Source organism: Sphaeramia orbicularis, chromosome 11, assembly GCF_902148855.1.
Source record: "Sphaeramia orbicularis chromosome 11, fSphaOr1.1, whole genome shotgun sequence".
In the NCBI taxonomy this organism is placed as follows: Eukaryota; Metazoa; Chordata; class Actinopteri; order Kurtiformes; family Apogonidae; genus Sphaeramia; species Sphaeramia orbicularis.
In genome coordinates this window covers 48,713,975-48,730,138 of record NC_043967.1, presented here as the reverse complement: position 1 = coordinate 48,730,138, position 16,164 = coordinate 48,713,975, and the positions used below count along the sequence as shown (strand labels likewise).

Below are 16,164 nucleotides of genomic sequence, written 5' to 3'. Positions count from 1 at the left end.
CGACTATTGAACTCCACCCACCAGCTCGCTCCTCCAGACTCTTCAGTGGTGCGCTCACACTCTCCAGACGTTTACTCAGCTCTTCCTTCAGGTACGGTTCAGCCACGATGGCACTAAGCTCCTGACAGAGCCGCTCAGCTTCAGCCAACTCAGTCCTCCGTCTCTCCAGCTCTGAGCGGATCTCGCCGGTTTCCTGCAGACGCTGTTTTAGCGCCTCGGGCTGAGCGCTGAGTGAGGCCTGAGCGTCCAACCTCTCACTCAGAGCAGAAACACTGGAGGACAACTCTCTGAGCAAGGCCTGGACGGGACAGGACGGAGGTTAGATACAGTCACAGAGACATACATTCACACTCTGATCACACATGACCTACCTGGTACCGTTCACTGGTTCCTTGGGCCTGATCGATGTGGTTTGACCTTTGAGTCAGTCGGTTTGTCAGGTCATCCCACTGGTGGGTGATGGAGTCCAGCTCAGCTCTCACCTCCATCAGGTCCTTGGGATCCTGGGCGGAGTCACCAGACTGGGACAGGATGCCCTCAGCGGACTGGGTCATCTGGTCAAACTGTGGCCGCCGAGTCTCAAATTCACGCAGCATGAACTGAAAGACAGATGAACGGACATTTAATGAAGCAGGCAGGAAAGAAAATATCAGGTATCATGAAATATTTGGTCCATTATTAACAGAAAGGAAAATCCCAAGGCATTTCCACATCATTAATAAAATACTTTGTGAGTTGTAATTCGAATCACACTATGTATGTGTCAGGTATTCCACAGCTAAAGACTTTACAGTATGTTGTTATGACTCCAGCTGGATATTCTTTACTGATTAAAACCAACTCATATTGAGTTTGTAAGTGCATTAATAACTTTTAAAGGTGCCTGCCGAACCGAATGGAATCTGCAGATTTTTTTCACATACTTTGGGAGTGATCCAGAATGATCTACAGGATTCAGTGTTTTTTTGTTCATCGTGTGCATATAGATGATATCTACTGAACTCATCTGCTCTATCTCTTCATGTTAATTTGTGTTGTAGTGTAGTGCCTCTTTAGCTCCTGAAATGTAGTTGTTTTGTTTTTTTTTTTCCACACTTTCTTCCACCTTTTAAATGTTATTGTTCCATCACTGTAGTACACATTGAGACACCCATGCAAAGGGGCAGGACGTATGTTAAAATTACCTTTTTAATATGGGGTTTTCAGTGGGGTTTCCTGAGCCTCATACCTGTACTTGTTGTTTCTGTGTGTTGAGCATGTTTGGGTCAATGCTCAACGGTCCCAACACACTCATCATCAGCTCCTTCTCCCTCAGCCATGGGCCCAGCTGATTGGCCGCAGAGGCGAAGCTGCCCAGCCTATCAGCACACGTCTCCAGCTCAGTCTGCCTCTGGGCTGCAGTCTGATTGGCCGTCTGCCAGCGAGAGTCTGGGGAAATGACAATTTAGGTCAAGTTATAAACAATAAAATGTAACATGTTGATAAAGGCATTTTCATGTTCCAGTGAAGACTGACAAAAATGAGAAGGTCATCACAAGTTGTTTTGTTTTTTGTGTCTCCATCTTGTTTTTTTTTTTTTTTTTTAAACCATTTCTTAAGTTCTACCAGACTTAATGTGAAGAACAACAGTGGCAGAACAATAAGAGATTTCTCTTTCTGTCCCTCCTACCTCTCCTTTCTGTTTTTTCCTCTGTGACTCATGTTCTGGGCATCCAACAGAGTGTGTGTGCATTATGAAATATAAAATATAAAGGCCCCCTTCTTGGATTTCACCTTAAATATTTCTGTCTTGGTTACCTCATAGGAGACGCTGGTAAAAATATCAAGTGAAAGAGTGAACAAACAGCTTTGACAGGAACACTTCCCACTCTCTCCCTGGATAATTCTGATCCTCAGTGTTTCACCATCTCTAAGAAATTGTTTCTGAACCACTTTCTTTGGAGATGTTTTCTAACACACAACACTATTAGGATGCATTACATGACTTTGCACTTCATGTCTTCAGTAACGTGTACTCATGTACAATGTGTTTTTCAATTTAAAACCACACTTGAAGGGGTTTAACTTCTGAAATGACTGCCTTTGGCTGCAAACATCAAGTACTGAGAGAGGGAACTTTTTTTTTTTTTTTTACATCCTATTCTTTCCCCATATCGCTTCATTAATTCACTCAACAAATTTTTAACAGATTGGTGCTTCACTACCTGCTGCCTAAGAGTTGGATGATGAATATTTTTTTTTTTTTAATCTAGTGAGCAAAAATACATATTTTAAACAATGCAGAACAGCTGAATGTTTACAGGTTTCTTCTCTCTTCTGAACTACCTAGATTCTAACAGCAGCCAGTATTTTTTCCTGTAGTTATTAACATATCCTAATTTAGGTGAGCAACCATCTCCATATGGTTTAAACTAAACTTTTTTTTTTTTTTTTTTTTCATCAGTCAACAAAGATCTAGTAAATCAGGGATGCCAAACTCATTTTCTTTCAGGGACCTAATATAGTCCAATTTGATCTCAAATGGGTCAAACCAGTCAAATAGTAGCATAGTAGCCTATAAATAATGACAACTCCAAATTGTTCTCTTTGTTTTAGAGAAAAAAATTATGAAAATATTTACATTTACAAACTATCCAAACAAAAAAGATGTGAATAACCTGAAAAAAATTAAATTTCCTGAGAAAAATAAGTGCAATTTGAACAATTTTATGCCTCAACTTATCACTTATACACGTGCATTACGGATCGGCTCTACAATAGCAATAAACATTTAGAAACAGGCAGAATATTGTTAAAATTGCACATAAATTTCTTAAGTTGTTCATATTTGTTCGGGTTAATGTAATGCAAATATTTTCACAATTTAATATTTTTTTTTGTGCTAAAACAAAGGGGAAAATTTGGAGTTGTTAATAGGTGAATAGAGCTCTGCATTCACCCATTTCGTGTCACTAAACCAATTCGAGGTCCTCTTAGGTTAACTTCCAGCGTTTGTTTGTTGCGTGTCACTGTTTTCAGGGATTATGTTACTCTAAATAGACGCTTCTGTGAGTTAGGTCCTGTAGGCTGTGTATTCTTTCTCTGACTCTTGGAACATGTTACCTCTACATGCCACAGGCTCTGACATGCTATACTTTCTTCATAATGACTCTACTGTTCTGCGTAGTATCTCCATGATCATCACGCTGTCCTTCTACATTATTCATGGTAACTATTATCGTTTGGCTGTGAAAGACTCCATATGTACGTAAAGTATCTTGAACCACTTTTCTTTCACTCGTCAGTTTCAGTGTGTGTTTTCAGTTGCGGGACAAACCTATCTCTTGCAGCTGCTGTCTCCAGGTGTCGGCCTCAGGAGAATCAGGGTTTTCAGCGATCAACTTCCTCAGTGTGCTCTTCAGTTCTTCTACCTTTCCAGAGCGTTCAGCCAGTTCAGAGAGCAGAGCCTGTGGAGGAGAGGATGCTTTTACCTCAGCAGCACCAGCTTCATAATACATAAGGGTGCTTCGATGAAACTGGTCCCTAAAAGCAGGATGTGGGGGCTAAAAATTCAAACCAGATGTAGACTAATGTTACGAAGCAAGTTTGGAAGCACTTTGGGTCTATTTTAAAAATAAATACTTACTGAGATAAAAGAGAAACTATTTTTCAGATAAAACACATTTTTATATTATTTTACATTATATTTAATACAAAAATCTGCATGTAACACGGTCAAAAGGACACAAAAAATATGTGCTACTATTTTTTTTAATATCTCTTTATTCTCTCACAAGTACAGTTTGAGAATTGAACTAATTATGCAAGGGAGGGTGTTTCACAAAAATGACTGCTGTTGCAAAATAATTCACGATTTATTTATGTTTAAATGGGCAGGTTCTGCATGTAACACAAGTGGACACGACTAAGATTCATGGAAAACCCACATGTCTGGATGAGAAAAACCACTAGGATCATCAAATTTAACACAGTGTCTTTATTTATAGTGATATATAAGGCCATTTACAGCCATGTGGTCCAGATCAAATGCACTGGCACCTAGGTAGTTTTTCCTGTCCTAATTTTGGTCCTATTTTTGGCCCTAATATTAGATTAAAAATTCATTAATTTTGGGATGGCTAACAGCAAGAGTATAATTTTTTTGCATTTATCTGAGGCCATCATTAGGTACATCCTGGGGGGAAAAATGTCTAAATCTCTCTTGTATTATTAGGTCTAAAAAAGCTGTCAAAGCGCCAGGTACCAAAATTAACCGTTTCACAGAAGTACCCATGTACAGAAAAAAACAAGAAATACTTCTGGTGTTTGAAGTGACCACAGATCTGTGCCTTTTACCTTGTTTTCTTGGGCCTGAGCGCGTACTGCCTCAGATTTAGACGGAGAGGCGATCTGTCCTTGTTTCAGGCTGAGCTCCCTGTCGGCCAACCAGCCGCGGAGCTCGTCGGTGCCCTGCCTGGCCTTCTGCCTCAGCTCCAGCGAGGCCTGCTGCCGGCCCAGACGCTCCTTTAACTCCGCGCCCAGCGTATCGTAGCGGCCGTTCACGTCTGACACGGCTACCTGCAGCTCTGTCAGGTCTGAGAAAATGTAAGGAAGAATTTAATTTGAAGAGACACACAATAAATATGATGAGAAAACGTGTTATGTATAAATAAGATGAAGCCCATTATTATCAGACTTGTAAAGTACAGAAAAGATTACACTGAAGTAGATCAGTGAGACCTGGATGACTTAGTGACACTGATTAAAATCACTGACAGATGTTTTGCATGGACAGAAAGCTGACAGAGACTGGAAACAGAAGACAAGAAAACAGTAGTGCTGTAATCCCCCAAGCAAGTGACCACAGTGTAATTACTAAACAATGAAACAGCTACATTTAACTGATTTAATGTTTATACTCCAGGGTTCCTACAGGTTTCTACAAGTTAAATTTAAGACTTTTTAAGACCTTTTAACTTAGAACAGAATTTAATGCCCATTTCACAGCCTATTTCACAACCATACTGGCAAAAATATGCAACTTATTAGAATTTATGAAAATGTATTTATTTAATCCAACGCCTTGCTTCCCAGAGTTCTGAGTCATTTCTCACAGTTAGTGATAATTGGCTCCTAATTTCAATATAAATTGCCGGGTTTGAACAGGTGGAACTGAGTAGACTGTTACTTTCTTTGTAGTTTGGACATTTAACACAATACACACAATACAGTGAACAAGTTTATGGCAACATAACTAAAGTCCTACCATATCAAATTTAACACCTTTGAAATACTTTAAGGTATTAAATGCAGATTTGTAAATTCAAGACTTTTAGGATTTTTTAAGACCCTGCGGGAACCCTGTACTCATTTTCCCCAAAACTTTGAGCAAATGATGAGGAGTGCAGGTCAAAGGGGAAGATTAACAGAGGAAAATGACAGAATGACAGAGACCTGGAGGGAGAGCTCACCTTTACAGGTGTGAATGCCATTGACACTGCTGGGACTGGTCGAGCCATTGATTTGAGGAGCACCTGAGAGAAAGACATACACCGACTGAGACAGCAGTACCACAACACCAATGCCACGCCACGGTCACATGGTCACACAGTCACAGGACGAGTGACGTGTCAATATGATAGAAATGTAGACACATAAAAGGTGGTTTCATCCTCTGCATTTGGTTTCTTTGAACATCAGTAAAAAAGCAAAACATCACAATATGTCAGTATGTGTAGACTCATCTGACAAATAAATACCAACTAACCAGCTTTAGTTTGGGTCACATGTATCACTATCGGTTCTCTGGCATTAGCCAACACTCGTTTAGCCTCCACTTGTGGTCAGTTTGGTTATTTTAACTCTAATTTTGATGTTTATGTTGATTAGTTTGCAGTTCTTTAATACATGTTGTAATCTCCATGACAGAGCCTTCAACTGTTCAACTGTCATTAGCCTCGCACACTGTATTGTTTGTGTTGGGCGTTATCAGATGGTGTCATTGTATAACAGTTTATTAGCCATTTGTATATATTCAAGTCCACAGGAATTATTAGTTTTTTAATTTGCTCTGTGGATAAGATGTAAGTTACACAGGTAATTTGTTATGAGTTTTTTGGGTTTTTTTAACCACTGAGTCTCATAATTCTACTGAAACAGAACAGCTCTGGTCTGCTCTGAAACTTGAATCCCCCCTTTCAGAACATCTACAGTTGCAAAAAAATTATTAGACCACCCTTGTTTTTTTCAGTTTTTTGTACATTTTAATGCCTGGTACAACTAAAGGTACATTTGTTTGGACAAATATAATGATAACAAAACAAAAATAGCTCATACAGGTTTAATTTCAGAGCTGATATCTATTCATTTTCCATGGTTTCCTTGGTAATAACCAAAATCACTTCAGTTCTTACATCAATAGCTATGGCATTGACAGCCATAGTTTTTGTCCTGACCTAAGTGTGACTACTCTGTCCATCTTTATCAAGTGATTCACACCGAGGGGGGAGGTGAATCTGAATTTGATTTCATTGGAATAAAATCTGAGGTATAAAAACATCCTGCTGAATCACAAAAGCTACAACACGTTGGATCACACAGAGCGAGACGAGACAAAAGCCATGGTAACAGGCGATGGTAGTGAGAGAGACATGGAAGAAACCCATGGTCTTTACATAACAGTCATGTAATAATAATACATGTATTCATGAACTACAGAAATCCTACAGGGTGGGGAAGCAAAATTTACAATGAACATTTAGTTGTTTTTTCTCAGCAGGCACTACGTCAATTGTTTTGAAACCAAACATATATTGATGTCATAATCATACCTAACACTATTATCCATACCTTTTCAGAAACTTTTGCCCATATGAGTAATCAGGAAAGCAAACGTCAAAGAGTGTGTGATTTGCTGAATGCACTCGTCACACCAAAGGAGATTTCAAAAATAGTTGGAGTGTCCATAAAGACGGTTTATAATGGAAAGAAGAGAATGACTATGAGCAAAACTATTACGAGAAAGTCTGGAAGATACTATTAAAGAAGAATGGGAGAAGTTGTCACCCCAATATTTGAGGAACACTTGCGCAAGTTTCAGGAAGCGTGTGAAGGCAGTTATTGAGAAAGAATTAGGACACAGAATAAAAACATTTTCTATTATGTAAATTTTCTTGTGGCAAATAAATTCTCATGACTTTCAATAAACTAATTGGTCATACACTGTCTTTCAATCCCTGCCTCAAAATATTGTAAATTTTGCTTCCCCACCCTGTATACTTCTGTTTTCCTTCATCATTCAATCTTATTAAACAGTATTTTTGTAATTTGTATTTATATATACATATTTAGTACATAACAATATTTGTGATGTCAGTTCTGTTCATTTTTTATTAAGAGACAAATGTAAAATCACAGTAGTTACATTGAATTTCATCCTGAATGTATGTGTTTTAATGTGTTTTATGTTCCAGATGTTTTGAAGCTCCTCTTAATTTCCGTTACATTATTTAAATCTCCTGAACCAGAGGAAATTACAGCGACAGCGTTGGCATTTAAAATGCTAATTTTCTGCCATACAATTATTTCTTCTTTGCTTTTTTCATGCTTTCTCCCGCCTACATCAACCGGCAAATCTCACCTTTGTTCTAACGTGGAAAACAAGTCATTTAAACTGAGGGAGCGTGGGGTGATTATTATTTTTTGACAGTTTTTCTATCCCTGCTCATCCTCACAAGGGTCTCACCGGTTTTGGTTTGGGGGGCGGTGATGTCGATGATGAGGGACTCCAGCTCTGAGCCTGACTTATTCAACTCTTGAACCCTGGATCGCTGTGACTCCCAGTCATTCATCAAGTCCTGACAGCACAAGATATTCACAGTCATTAAGGAATAACAGCATATAATACACACACAACAAAAACATCAATATGATGAAGAGGCTGAATATTCTTTAATATGACCAAACTGTCATTTCTTAAAACTAGAAGAATGGCCCACCTGTTGCACAACTGAACTAAAACATTAAAAAGACCAAAATCCAGAAAGTGATGCTCATTACAAGCTTCAATAATACACTTAGTGAAAAGAGTTTTGAGGTTAATGTAAAATATTATTACCTCTATGCCATGTTCTACTACCTTCTGAATAGTATCTGTGCCAAATATTTTACAATGACTAATGCATTATACTTTTTTGATTTCTGCACTTGTATTGCTGTGCCAGTTTGGAAGGTGCTTGGATATTATCTTGTTTTTACAATGACAATTTATTGTATAGAATCTGTTGAAAAGAAATATTCTTAAATTAACAATTTGTGCAAGTGGTTTCACTCTTAATATGGAAAACAATCATTTTCCCCTGCTGGGAAATTATGCAAATGCACTGTTTTAGCGTGTTACTGATGAATTATTAGTCATTATTAGCTGGAATATTTTCTGAAGGCAAAGTTAAAAATATTTTGTTCAAATGAGATTGCTTTTATACTGAAAAACCGACTTGACAGTATATTTGCAAATTATTTTGTATAAAAACTGACCTTAAACGTTTTGGTGAATTTGTTTGCTACAGAGTTACTGTAGGAAAGGAAATTTTACAACAAGTTAACACTGGGAAAGACACTGACTCCAAAAGAACTCAACTGTCCAAAATGTTTTTTCACATTATTCTAATTTTATGAGATGTACTTATAAAAGGTGGATTCAAGCACTAAGTTCCTAATGGCTTTCCATTAACATTCTGGCTGCAGAGTTTATTTTGGTCCAGATTTTGTTAAAAAACCACACCAACCTTCAGCTGCTGGACTCGTCTCTGCAGACCCTCTGTGTTGAGGTTGGCCTCTTTGGAGGGCAGCTGGTCTTGTGCTGTCTGAAGCCACCTGAGGAGGGAGCCGGAGAGGCCGCGGAACTGGAGCAGCTGCTGCTCGCATGCCTGAATCGCAGCAAACCTGCAAAATAAATAAATAAAAAAATAAAGATTGAGATGGTATAAAGTACAGTGGCAGAGGAAAACAAGTAGTGATGAAAAAAGAGAAAAAAACAAGAATAGAAATTATATTAGTGCTTTTTAAGACAAAATACTATCCCTTTGATAATGATCCTATTCATGAATAAATCTGCCATAGAACAAAGTACATTTCACTACTTTTGGAGTTCACCAAGAATGTAAAAACAAATGATCATCCAAACTATTTTTTGATATTACTTATATTGTTTTGCAAATGTACAATGGAGTATTTATCATTGGATTGGTCGGGGTTAAGACTGTCAGCTGCAAAAAGAAGACAGTCACTGTCTGCTTCACTGAGGCGACAACAGTCAGACAGTCATCAGAAAGTCTAAACCACTGAGTCACAGATAAACTTGGTATTTGATGAATATTTGGAACATTCTGTAATGATTTTTTGCTCTTTTGTTGTGTGTGTTTTTGGTTTCATTTCATGGCTTTAAAACTGCAAGCAATTAAAAGTATTATCTTCAGAAATAGATGTGAAAAATATGGCACCTCTTAGGGTCAAATATATCAGCATTTTCTAAAAACATGGTCATATTTATGTGTTTTGTGAAATGTTACCCTTTGAAATATCACTGTGTTCTATAAAACCTTGTTTTCTAAAAACTTCGTTTCTTCTGAAATGTTGTGTTGAGTTAGAATCATAAAACATGGGACACACACATGAGGTTTGCCTTGATGTTGAGAGGATGGGAGCTGTAACTCAGACATGGAAAAGATGTACATTTCAGGACACATCATCAGTAGTGTTCCTTTGACTCTTAGGGTGTTTCAGCCTTTCAGCACTAGACACCCTCATCAACGGTGGCCAGCTACAGGCCGATCAAGCCTGAACTTGTGCCCCAAGCCTAATTATGAGAACTGCCTGGTTGTTTGAATGGCACAGCCTCTGGGACTATGCAAGGCAGGAGTGTCCTCTTCCCCGAGTCCAGCCTCGAGCTGACTGCATACCTTGTTCACCCTCCTCCTGGGGGGTTCTGACCTTGTTAAATACAATACTGTTCAGATGTTCTGCAAAAAATTATTTTGGGATTTAGTTTCCATGTTAAATTTCTAAAAATGTTAATCCAATTATATGCGTATAAACAACAAAAACAACTTAAAAAGTGGCTGAAATCACATGAGCTCTTTCATTGCATAGTAACAGTGATTGTGACGGGGAGCGTTCCCGTCCACGTTGGCCTTAAGGCAGCATTAGCACAGCCTCGACCTCCTTGTCTTTATATGTGATCGGTCTGAGCTACGGCTGGAATAGAAGTGACTGCCTGTAGACAAAACAGCTCGCAGAAGTTGTCTGGCATGAAACGGTATCATTATCATGGAGCTATTTTTTCCCCCTCGGGATTCGAGGCTGGGAGTTATCCGAGAGGTCCGTTTATAGGGCGGACAATGAGCCGTGTCCACTCTGCTTATATTAGCGCTCGGACCCTCTCGTCCACTCACACCGGCCGCACAGATACAGTATAAACACACTCTGCATAGTAGCTTTCAACAACTGCCGTGAAACATCAACAACAAGAATCTCCTACATCATGCACAGTATGTTCTACATGATTCCCAGGAGATTTTTTTCTGATTTAGAACTAAGATGCATTCTGTCATTTAATATCTGATCGGGCATTTTCATATTTCTACACGGGAGTCCAAAAAAACCTAACAGAGTCTTCTTGAAGGTATTTATACATTTGCAGCCCCCTGCTGACAGGCTTCAAGGGGAGCTGCTACTGATACGACGTCAAACAGGGTCGGCATAGCAACTGGTGTTCCACGAAGACTACAGATTTAGAAAAGAAATTTTAGAAATGCCAGTAGCGTGGTCTGTTCCACAGCAGCCACTCGCAGCGTTTTTTAGGAGCATGACAACCCGTATCCAATCAAATCTTCATCTTGATTCGACCTGTCTCTGTGGGTTCATGGGTTTGACGTTGACTTTAAAAAGAGCTGAATTCTGGTCTGTTACAACACCACATGGGACCAAAAACTATAAAAGTGGACGGTGGACATGTAGCTTTGTGTCTGTCGCCCCCTTGTGTATTCTGTGGTGTGTTTTCCAACTGAGGTTCAAGCTGCTAAATTGTTTATTTCCAATTTTTTCTCTTGCTCTTAATTTTTATTCTGCCCTGTCATGGCTGAAAAGATCTCATGTGAGCAAGACAGCGAATTAAAGACGTTGTGGGTTAACATAAATAAAAGAATAAATTAAGGGATGCGGAGGAGGCTAATATTTGAAAAAAAAAACTGTACACAGGTTAAACAAATTTAAAAAGAAAAAACATTTATGACATAAATGTGCGACTTAAATCTAAAAATATTCAAGGTTTTAACATAAATTGGTGAGTTCTTGCAGTTGTAAATTTGCCAATTCAGTGTCACAGATTTGAATAGTTTTCTCATAAATTTCTAATCTTTTTTTCTCCAGAATATTACCCTTCATTCCCACTTCCATACTTTTTTCAAAGGCCCTAATATGCTGCGATTATATGTGAGAAAATGTAAACTGGTTTGAACATTGCCAAAAAGAAATCAAAAACTTCATCATTTATGGCTCAAAGTTTCCCGTACGTCTTAACATTTTTTTTACCTCTCATTGACACTGGTTTCCAGTTGGTTGAACTCGTCAGACACTTCTTTGACGTTATCCAATAAGCTCTGAGTGTTACTGAGGGCTTTGGATTGGCTGAGCTCGGTGCCGAGGCTGCAGAAGGACTTCAGCTGACCGGCCTCCTGCTCCAGCTCCGACTTGACCTCCTGCAAACACACACACACAAAGGACAAACTGTCAAACCTTTAACAACCAGGGATGATGTAAGTGGTGTTAAAATGACCTTTAAACTGTAAGAGTTTGTGCTTCCATAGTCACTTGAGTAAATTGCTTTTTTACTTAATTTTACCATATTTTCCCCTTTTTTCAGCTCTTCATAGCAAAATTGCCAATCATAAATGCTAATAAAGCAGTAATTGTCCTCTTGAGGGTGCAATAGTCCAGGTAAGTAGGGAGTTATAATATTTAATTTACAAGGAGCAAAAATGTTTCATATAAAGAGAGTGTAAAATTAAGAATTACACAGAGGGTCTGAGCACCCGTGGGTAAGAAACTCATTAACTCAAGGGCTCAGTCTTTCTCCAACTGTTTTTTTTTGTTTTAGAACACCAGTATTCAGAACATTCAAATACATAAGAATAATGAGATAAGAATTAAGAATATGAGCGCTTTAATGAACTCATATAATTAAGAAATCAAATGACAATAAATAAATTACGCCCCCTGACCTCGACTGTCTGCCGGTAGTCCTCCACGCTGCGGTCCGGTTGCCCCACCGGGCTCAGTGCTTTCAGTCGGCTCTGGGTGAAGACCTGGAGGTCAGTCCCCAGCCGCTCGTAGTTCTCTAATCTGGGTAGCAGGCCTTTGAGCTCGGCCTCCCTCTCGGCCTGACTGGCCTGAGCGGCGGCGTAGCGCTGAGTCAGTTCGTCTAGTGAGCCCTGAAGGCCAGAAGCTATGGAGGCGTCCGAGCTCTGGAGGAGTTTGGACACCGAGTCCCGTGTGGCTTCCACGCTGCCTTGCCTGGACAGAAGCTCCTGACGAAGTTTCTGTGAAGATAAAGAGAAGGTGGGTTTAGAAACTGGAGGCTTCAGCGGGAATTAAAGTAACAATCTTAGAAAAAAAAAGAAATACAAGAAATGTTTTGAACCTCAGGGCCAATGTAGAGAAATTAAAGAAGATCAAATAAACTATTATTTTGCAGATATTTACTTCAGTGTTTATATTTCTATGTACACTATATGGACAAAAGTATGTGGACACAGGTGTTTCTTTTCTAACAGGGTTCTGGGACACAAAACCATAATGACAAATGTCCCAATATAGTTTTTTATTGTGATAACCATCATTGCATTGGTTAGTTTTGTTTAAATTGTTATATTTGCTTCCACAATGCCTCAGAGATGGGTTTTATTCATTTCTCTCAACACTGATTTAGTTTTTTGTTTTTTTTTAATCCATTACTACATTTTTATAAGTTCAACCTCTAAATTTCTAAAATATTTTTCATGCTCTGACTGTAAATAATACATTTCTGCCACAACTAACCATCTACTGTCTTCACATCTCACTTAGTAAGAAAAATCTTCCATTAAACTTTAAGGAAATACTGATGCTTTTATCTCAAATCAGGATGACAGGACAGGAACAGGACATCTTACAGCTGTAGCCATGAGTGTCCATCAATATTAACTATCCAATGCAATGATATTTATCACAATATTCTGTTGGGTTTCTGTAAATTGACTTAGAGTCTGGTTTTGACCAACTCTATATATAAAATGTCAAGAGATAACTTTTTTTGTGATCTGGCGCTATATAAATAAAATTTGATTGATTGAGTGATTTAATTGGTTTTCCCCTGTAAGTCGCTTTGGAAAAAAGCGTCTGCCAAATGCGTAAACATAAACACATAAACATAAACAATATAAAACGATATTCTGACATTTATCATTATTGTTTTGTAGCCCAGACAACTGTTAGAAAAGAAACACCTGAATTCAACGTGTCCCAATACTTTGTCCATATAGTATAACTGATAATAACTGTATGTAAAGCTGACAAACTTCAAATGTAGGGTAAATATTTTAACTGTTGTATTCCGTAAAGGCCCTGCTTGCTTCCTTACCTGGTTCTGGGTCAGGGCGTCTTGTACTGCCTGTGCCGTCGCCTCCACTAGTCCTGGATTCAGAACCAGTTTATCCAACCAGCTCAGCAGTCCCTTCAGACCCTCCTGGACGCTGACGGACTGGGCCACGGCGGTCTGGAGATGCTCGGCCCGCTCCGAGACCGACGCCGACAGGGAACCGAACCTTTTCTCCAAACCGTCTGGAAGGAGTATGCATCAGTCATCCAGTTAGATTTAAAGATCTGAATGTGAAGTCAGGACGTAAACATCTAACGGATCAGAACATATTTAACGCTGTGTTACCTGCAGCACAGAGGATGTCCACAGCTTTCAGGGAGGGGGATTCTTCGGTGCTGACCAGATCTCTTCCTGCTCTCTTCACCTTCTCGAGCTGCACCGATCGCTCTGCCAACTCGTCCTGCAGCAGCTGAGGACAAACACACCGCTGCAGTCAACATCATTTCAGTCACTCTAGTTCTTTTATAACCCAGACACTGTTTCCACACACTTCCCCTTTTATTATTCCACTACTTTTTCCAGATTTTAATTTCTGGACTGAATCTCTACTCCACAATATGACATAACAACTGGGAATGATTAAAGACAACCAGACCAGAAAATGAACACCGTTTTTCCGTACTGTAACGTCGTGTCCTCGTTTTACATTATGTCCTGTGTTAAACGTTACCTGTACTTGTCGTAGTGTGTTCTGCAGGTTCTGAGGGTCCGTCTCCCCGCTGGTCTTGGTGATGCTTTGGTTTTGTTCCTGAGTGCTGAGCCAGGAGTGGAGCGAGACCACTTCATCCTGATACTGCTGGTACCGCTCCAACAGGCCCGACAAACGGCCCCCAAGTTCTGTAGACTGTAGAGCACCAACGAAGAAGGAGATTAACATCACTATGTGTTTACATTAAGTTAAAGAAACACACATTTATTTAACTGCCATAATTTAATTTATGTCATGGCTGTGTTATTTTTTTAAATCTAATTTCATGTATGAATGTACATTATTGTGGATTACACAAGGAACTGAATGCAATATTCAGTATTGTTTTTTTTTACTCATACAGTTTTTTATATACATAGTTATTCTATCTTCTGTAGTTTTTATATGTATATTTAATCTATCTTCTACATTCTATAGTTTTTATATGTATATTTATTCTATCGTCTACATTCTATAGTTTTTATATGTATATTTATTCTATCTTCTACATTCTATAGTTTTTATATGCATATTCATTCTATCTACTATATTCTATAGTTTTTATATGCCTATTTATTCTATCTTCTACATTCTATAGTTTTTATATGCATATTCATTCTATCTTCTATATTCTATAGTTTTTATATGTATATTTAATCTATCTTCTACATTCTATAGTTTTTATTTGTATATTTATTCTATCTTCTACATTCTATAGTTTTTATATGTATATTTATTCTATCTTCTACATTCTATAGTTTTTATATGTATATTTATTCTATCTTCTACATTCTATAGTTTTTATATGCCTATTTATTCTATCTTCTACATTCTATAGTTTTTATATGCCTATTTATTCTATCTTCTACATTCTATAGTTTTATATGCATATTTATTCTATCTTCTACATTCTATAGTTTTTATATGCATATTTATTCTATCTTCTACATTCTATAGTTTTTATATGCATATTCATTCTATCTTCTATATTCTATAGTTTTTATATGCCTATTTATTCTATCTTCTACATTCTATAGTTTTTATATGCATATTTATTCTATCTTCTACATTCTAAACTTTTTATACGCATATTTATTCTATCTTCTATATTCTATAGTTTTTATAAGAGATAAGATAAGATAAGATATTCCTTTATTGATCCCACAATGGGGAAATTCACAGTGTTATCAGCAGCATGAAACATACACACAACATGCACATACACGTAAGAGCAGTCATATAAATTTGAATAAAAAAGTGTTTAAAAAGGATAGTGCAAATATGGTTTGGTATGATGTAGTGCAATGGTTAGAATATAAATATATATGTATATATATATATATATATCTATATAAATACAGATTTGAGTATATACAGCATAGATGGGATAGAGGGAGGGTTGTTATTACTCCACATATGTGGTGATCTACTGGGAGCAGGACTGATTGTGAAGTCTGACAGCAGAGGGAAGGAAGGACCTGCGGTATCTCTCCTTTGTGCAGCGTGGGTGAAGAAGCCGGTCACTGATGGTGCTTTCTAGGGCTCTTACAGTCTCATGTAGGGGGTGGGAGACATTGTCTATGATTGATGACAGCTTCGCTGTCATTCTTCTGTCCCCCACCACCTTATATGCATATTTATTCTATCTTGTACATATTATCCTGTATATATAGTGCCTGTTTGTATTTATTGCTGCTGCTTGTTGAGCCAACTGCATCAAAATGAAATTTTTTATGTAAAATCTGGAATAACAAAGTCTAAGTCTAAAATTGTACATTATTGTGGATTATACAGGGAATTTATT

The 16,164-nt window shown here is 38.1% G+C and overlaps 1 protein-coding gene across 1 annotated transcript in view; it reads right to left on the bottom strand.

Moving 5' to 3' along the window:
• macf1a (microtubule actin crosslinking factor 1a) overlaps window positions 1-16,164 on the bottom strand; it is a 377,887-nt gene that overhangs the window by 95,746 nt on the left and 265,977 nt on the right. The window contains 13 exon segments of the mRNA XM_030146682.1: window positions 22-298; window positions 372-599; window positions 1,229-1,428; window positions 3,317-3,446; window positions 4,336-4,574; window positions 5,451-5,513; window positions 7,724-7,835; window positions 8,766-8,922; window positions 11,569-11,735; window positions 12,258-12,575; window positions 13,655-13,854; window positions 13,958-14,081; window positions 14,343-14,516. Coding sequence (XP_030002542.1) covers window positions 22-298; window positions 372-599; window positions 1,229-1,428; window positions 3,317-3,446; window positions 4,336-4,574; window positions 5,451-5,513; window positions 7,724-7,835; window positions 8,766-8,922; window positions 11,569-11,735; window positions 12,258-12,575; window positions 13,655-13,854; window positions 13,958-14,081; window positions 14,343-14,516 — 2,389 coding nt within the window.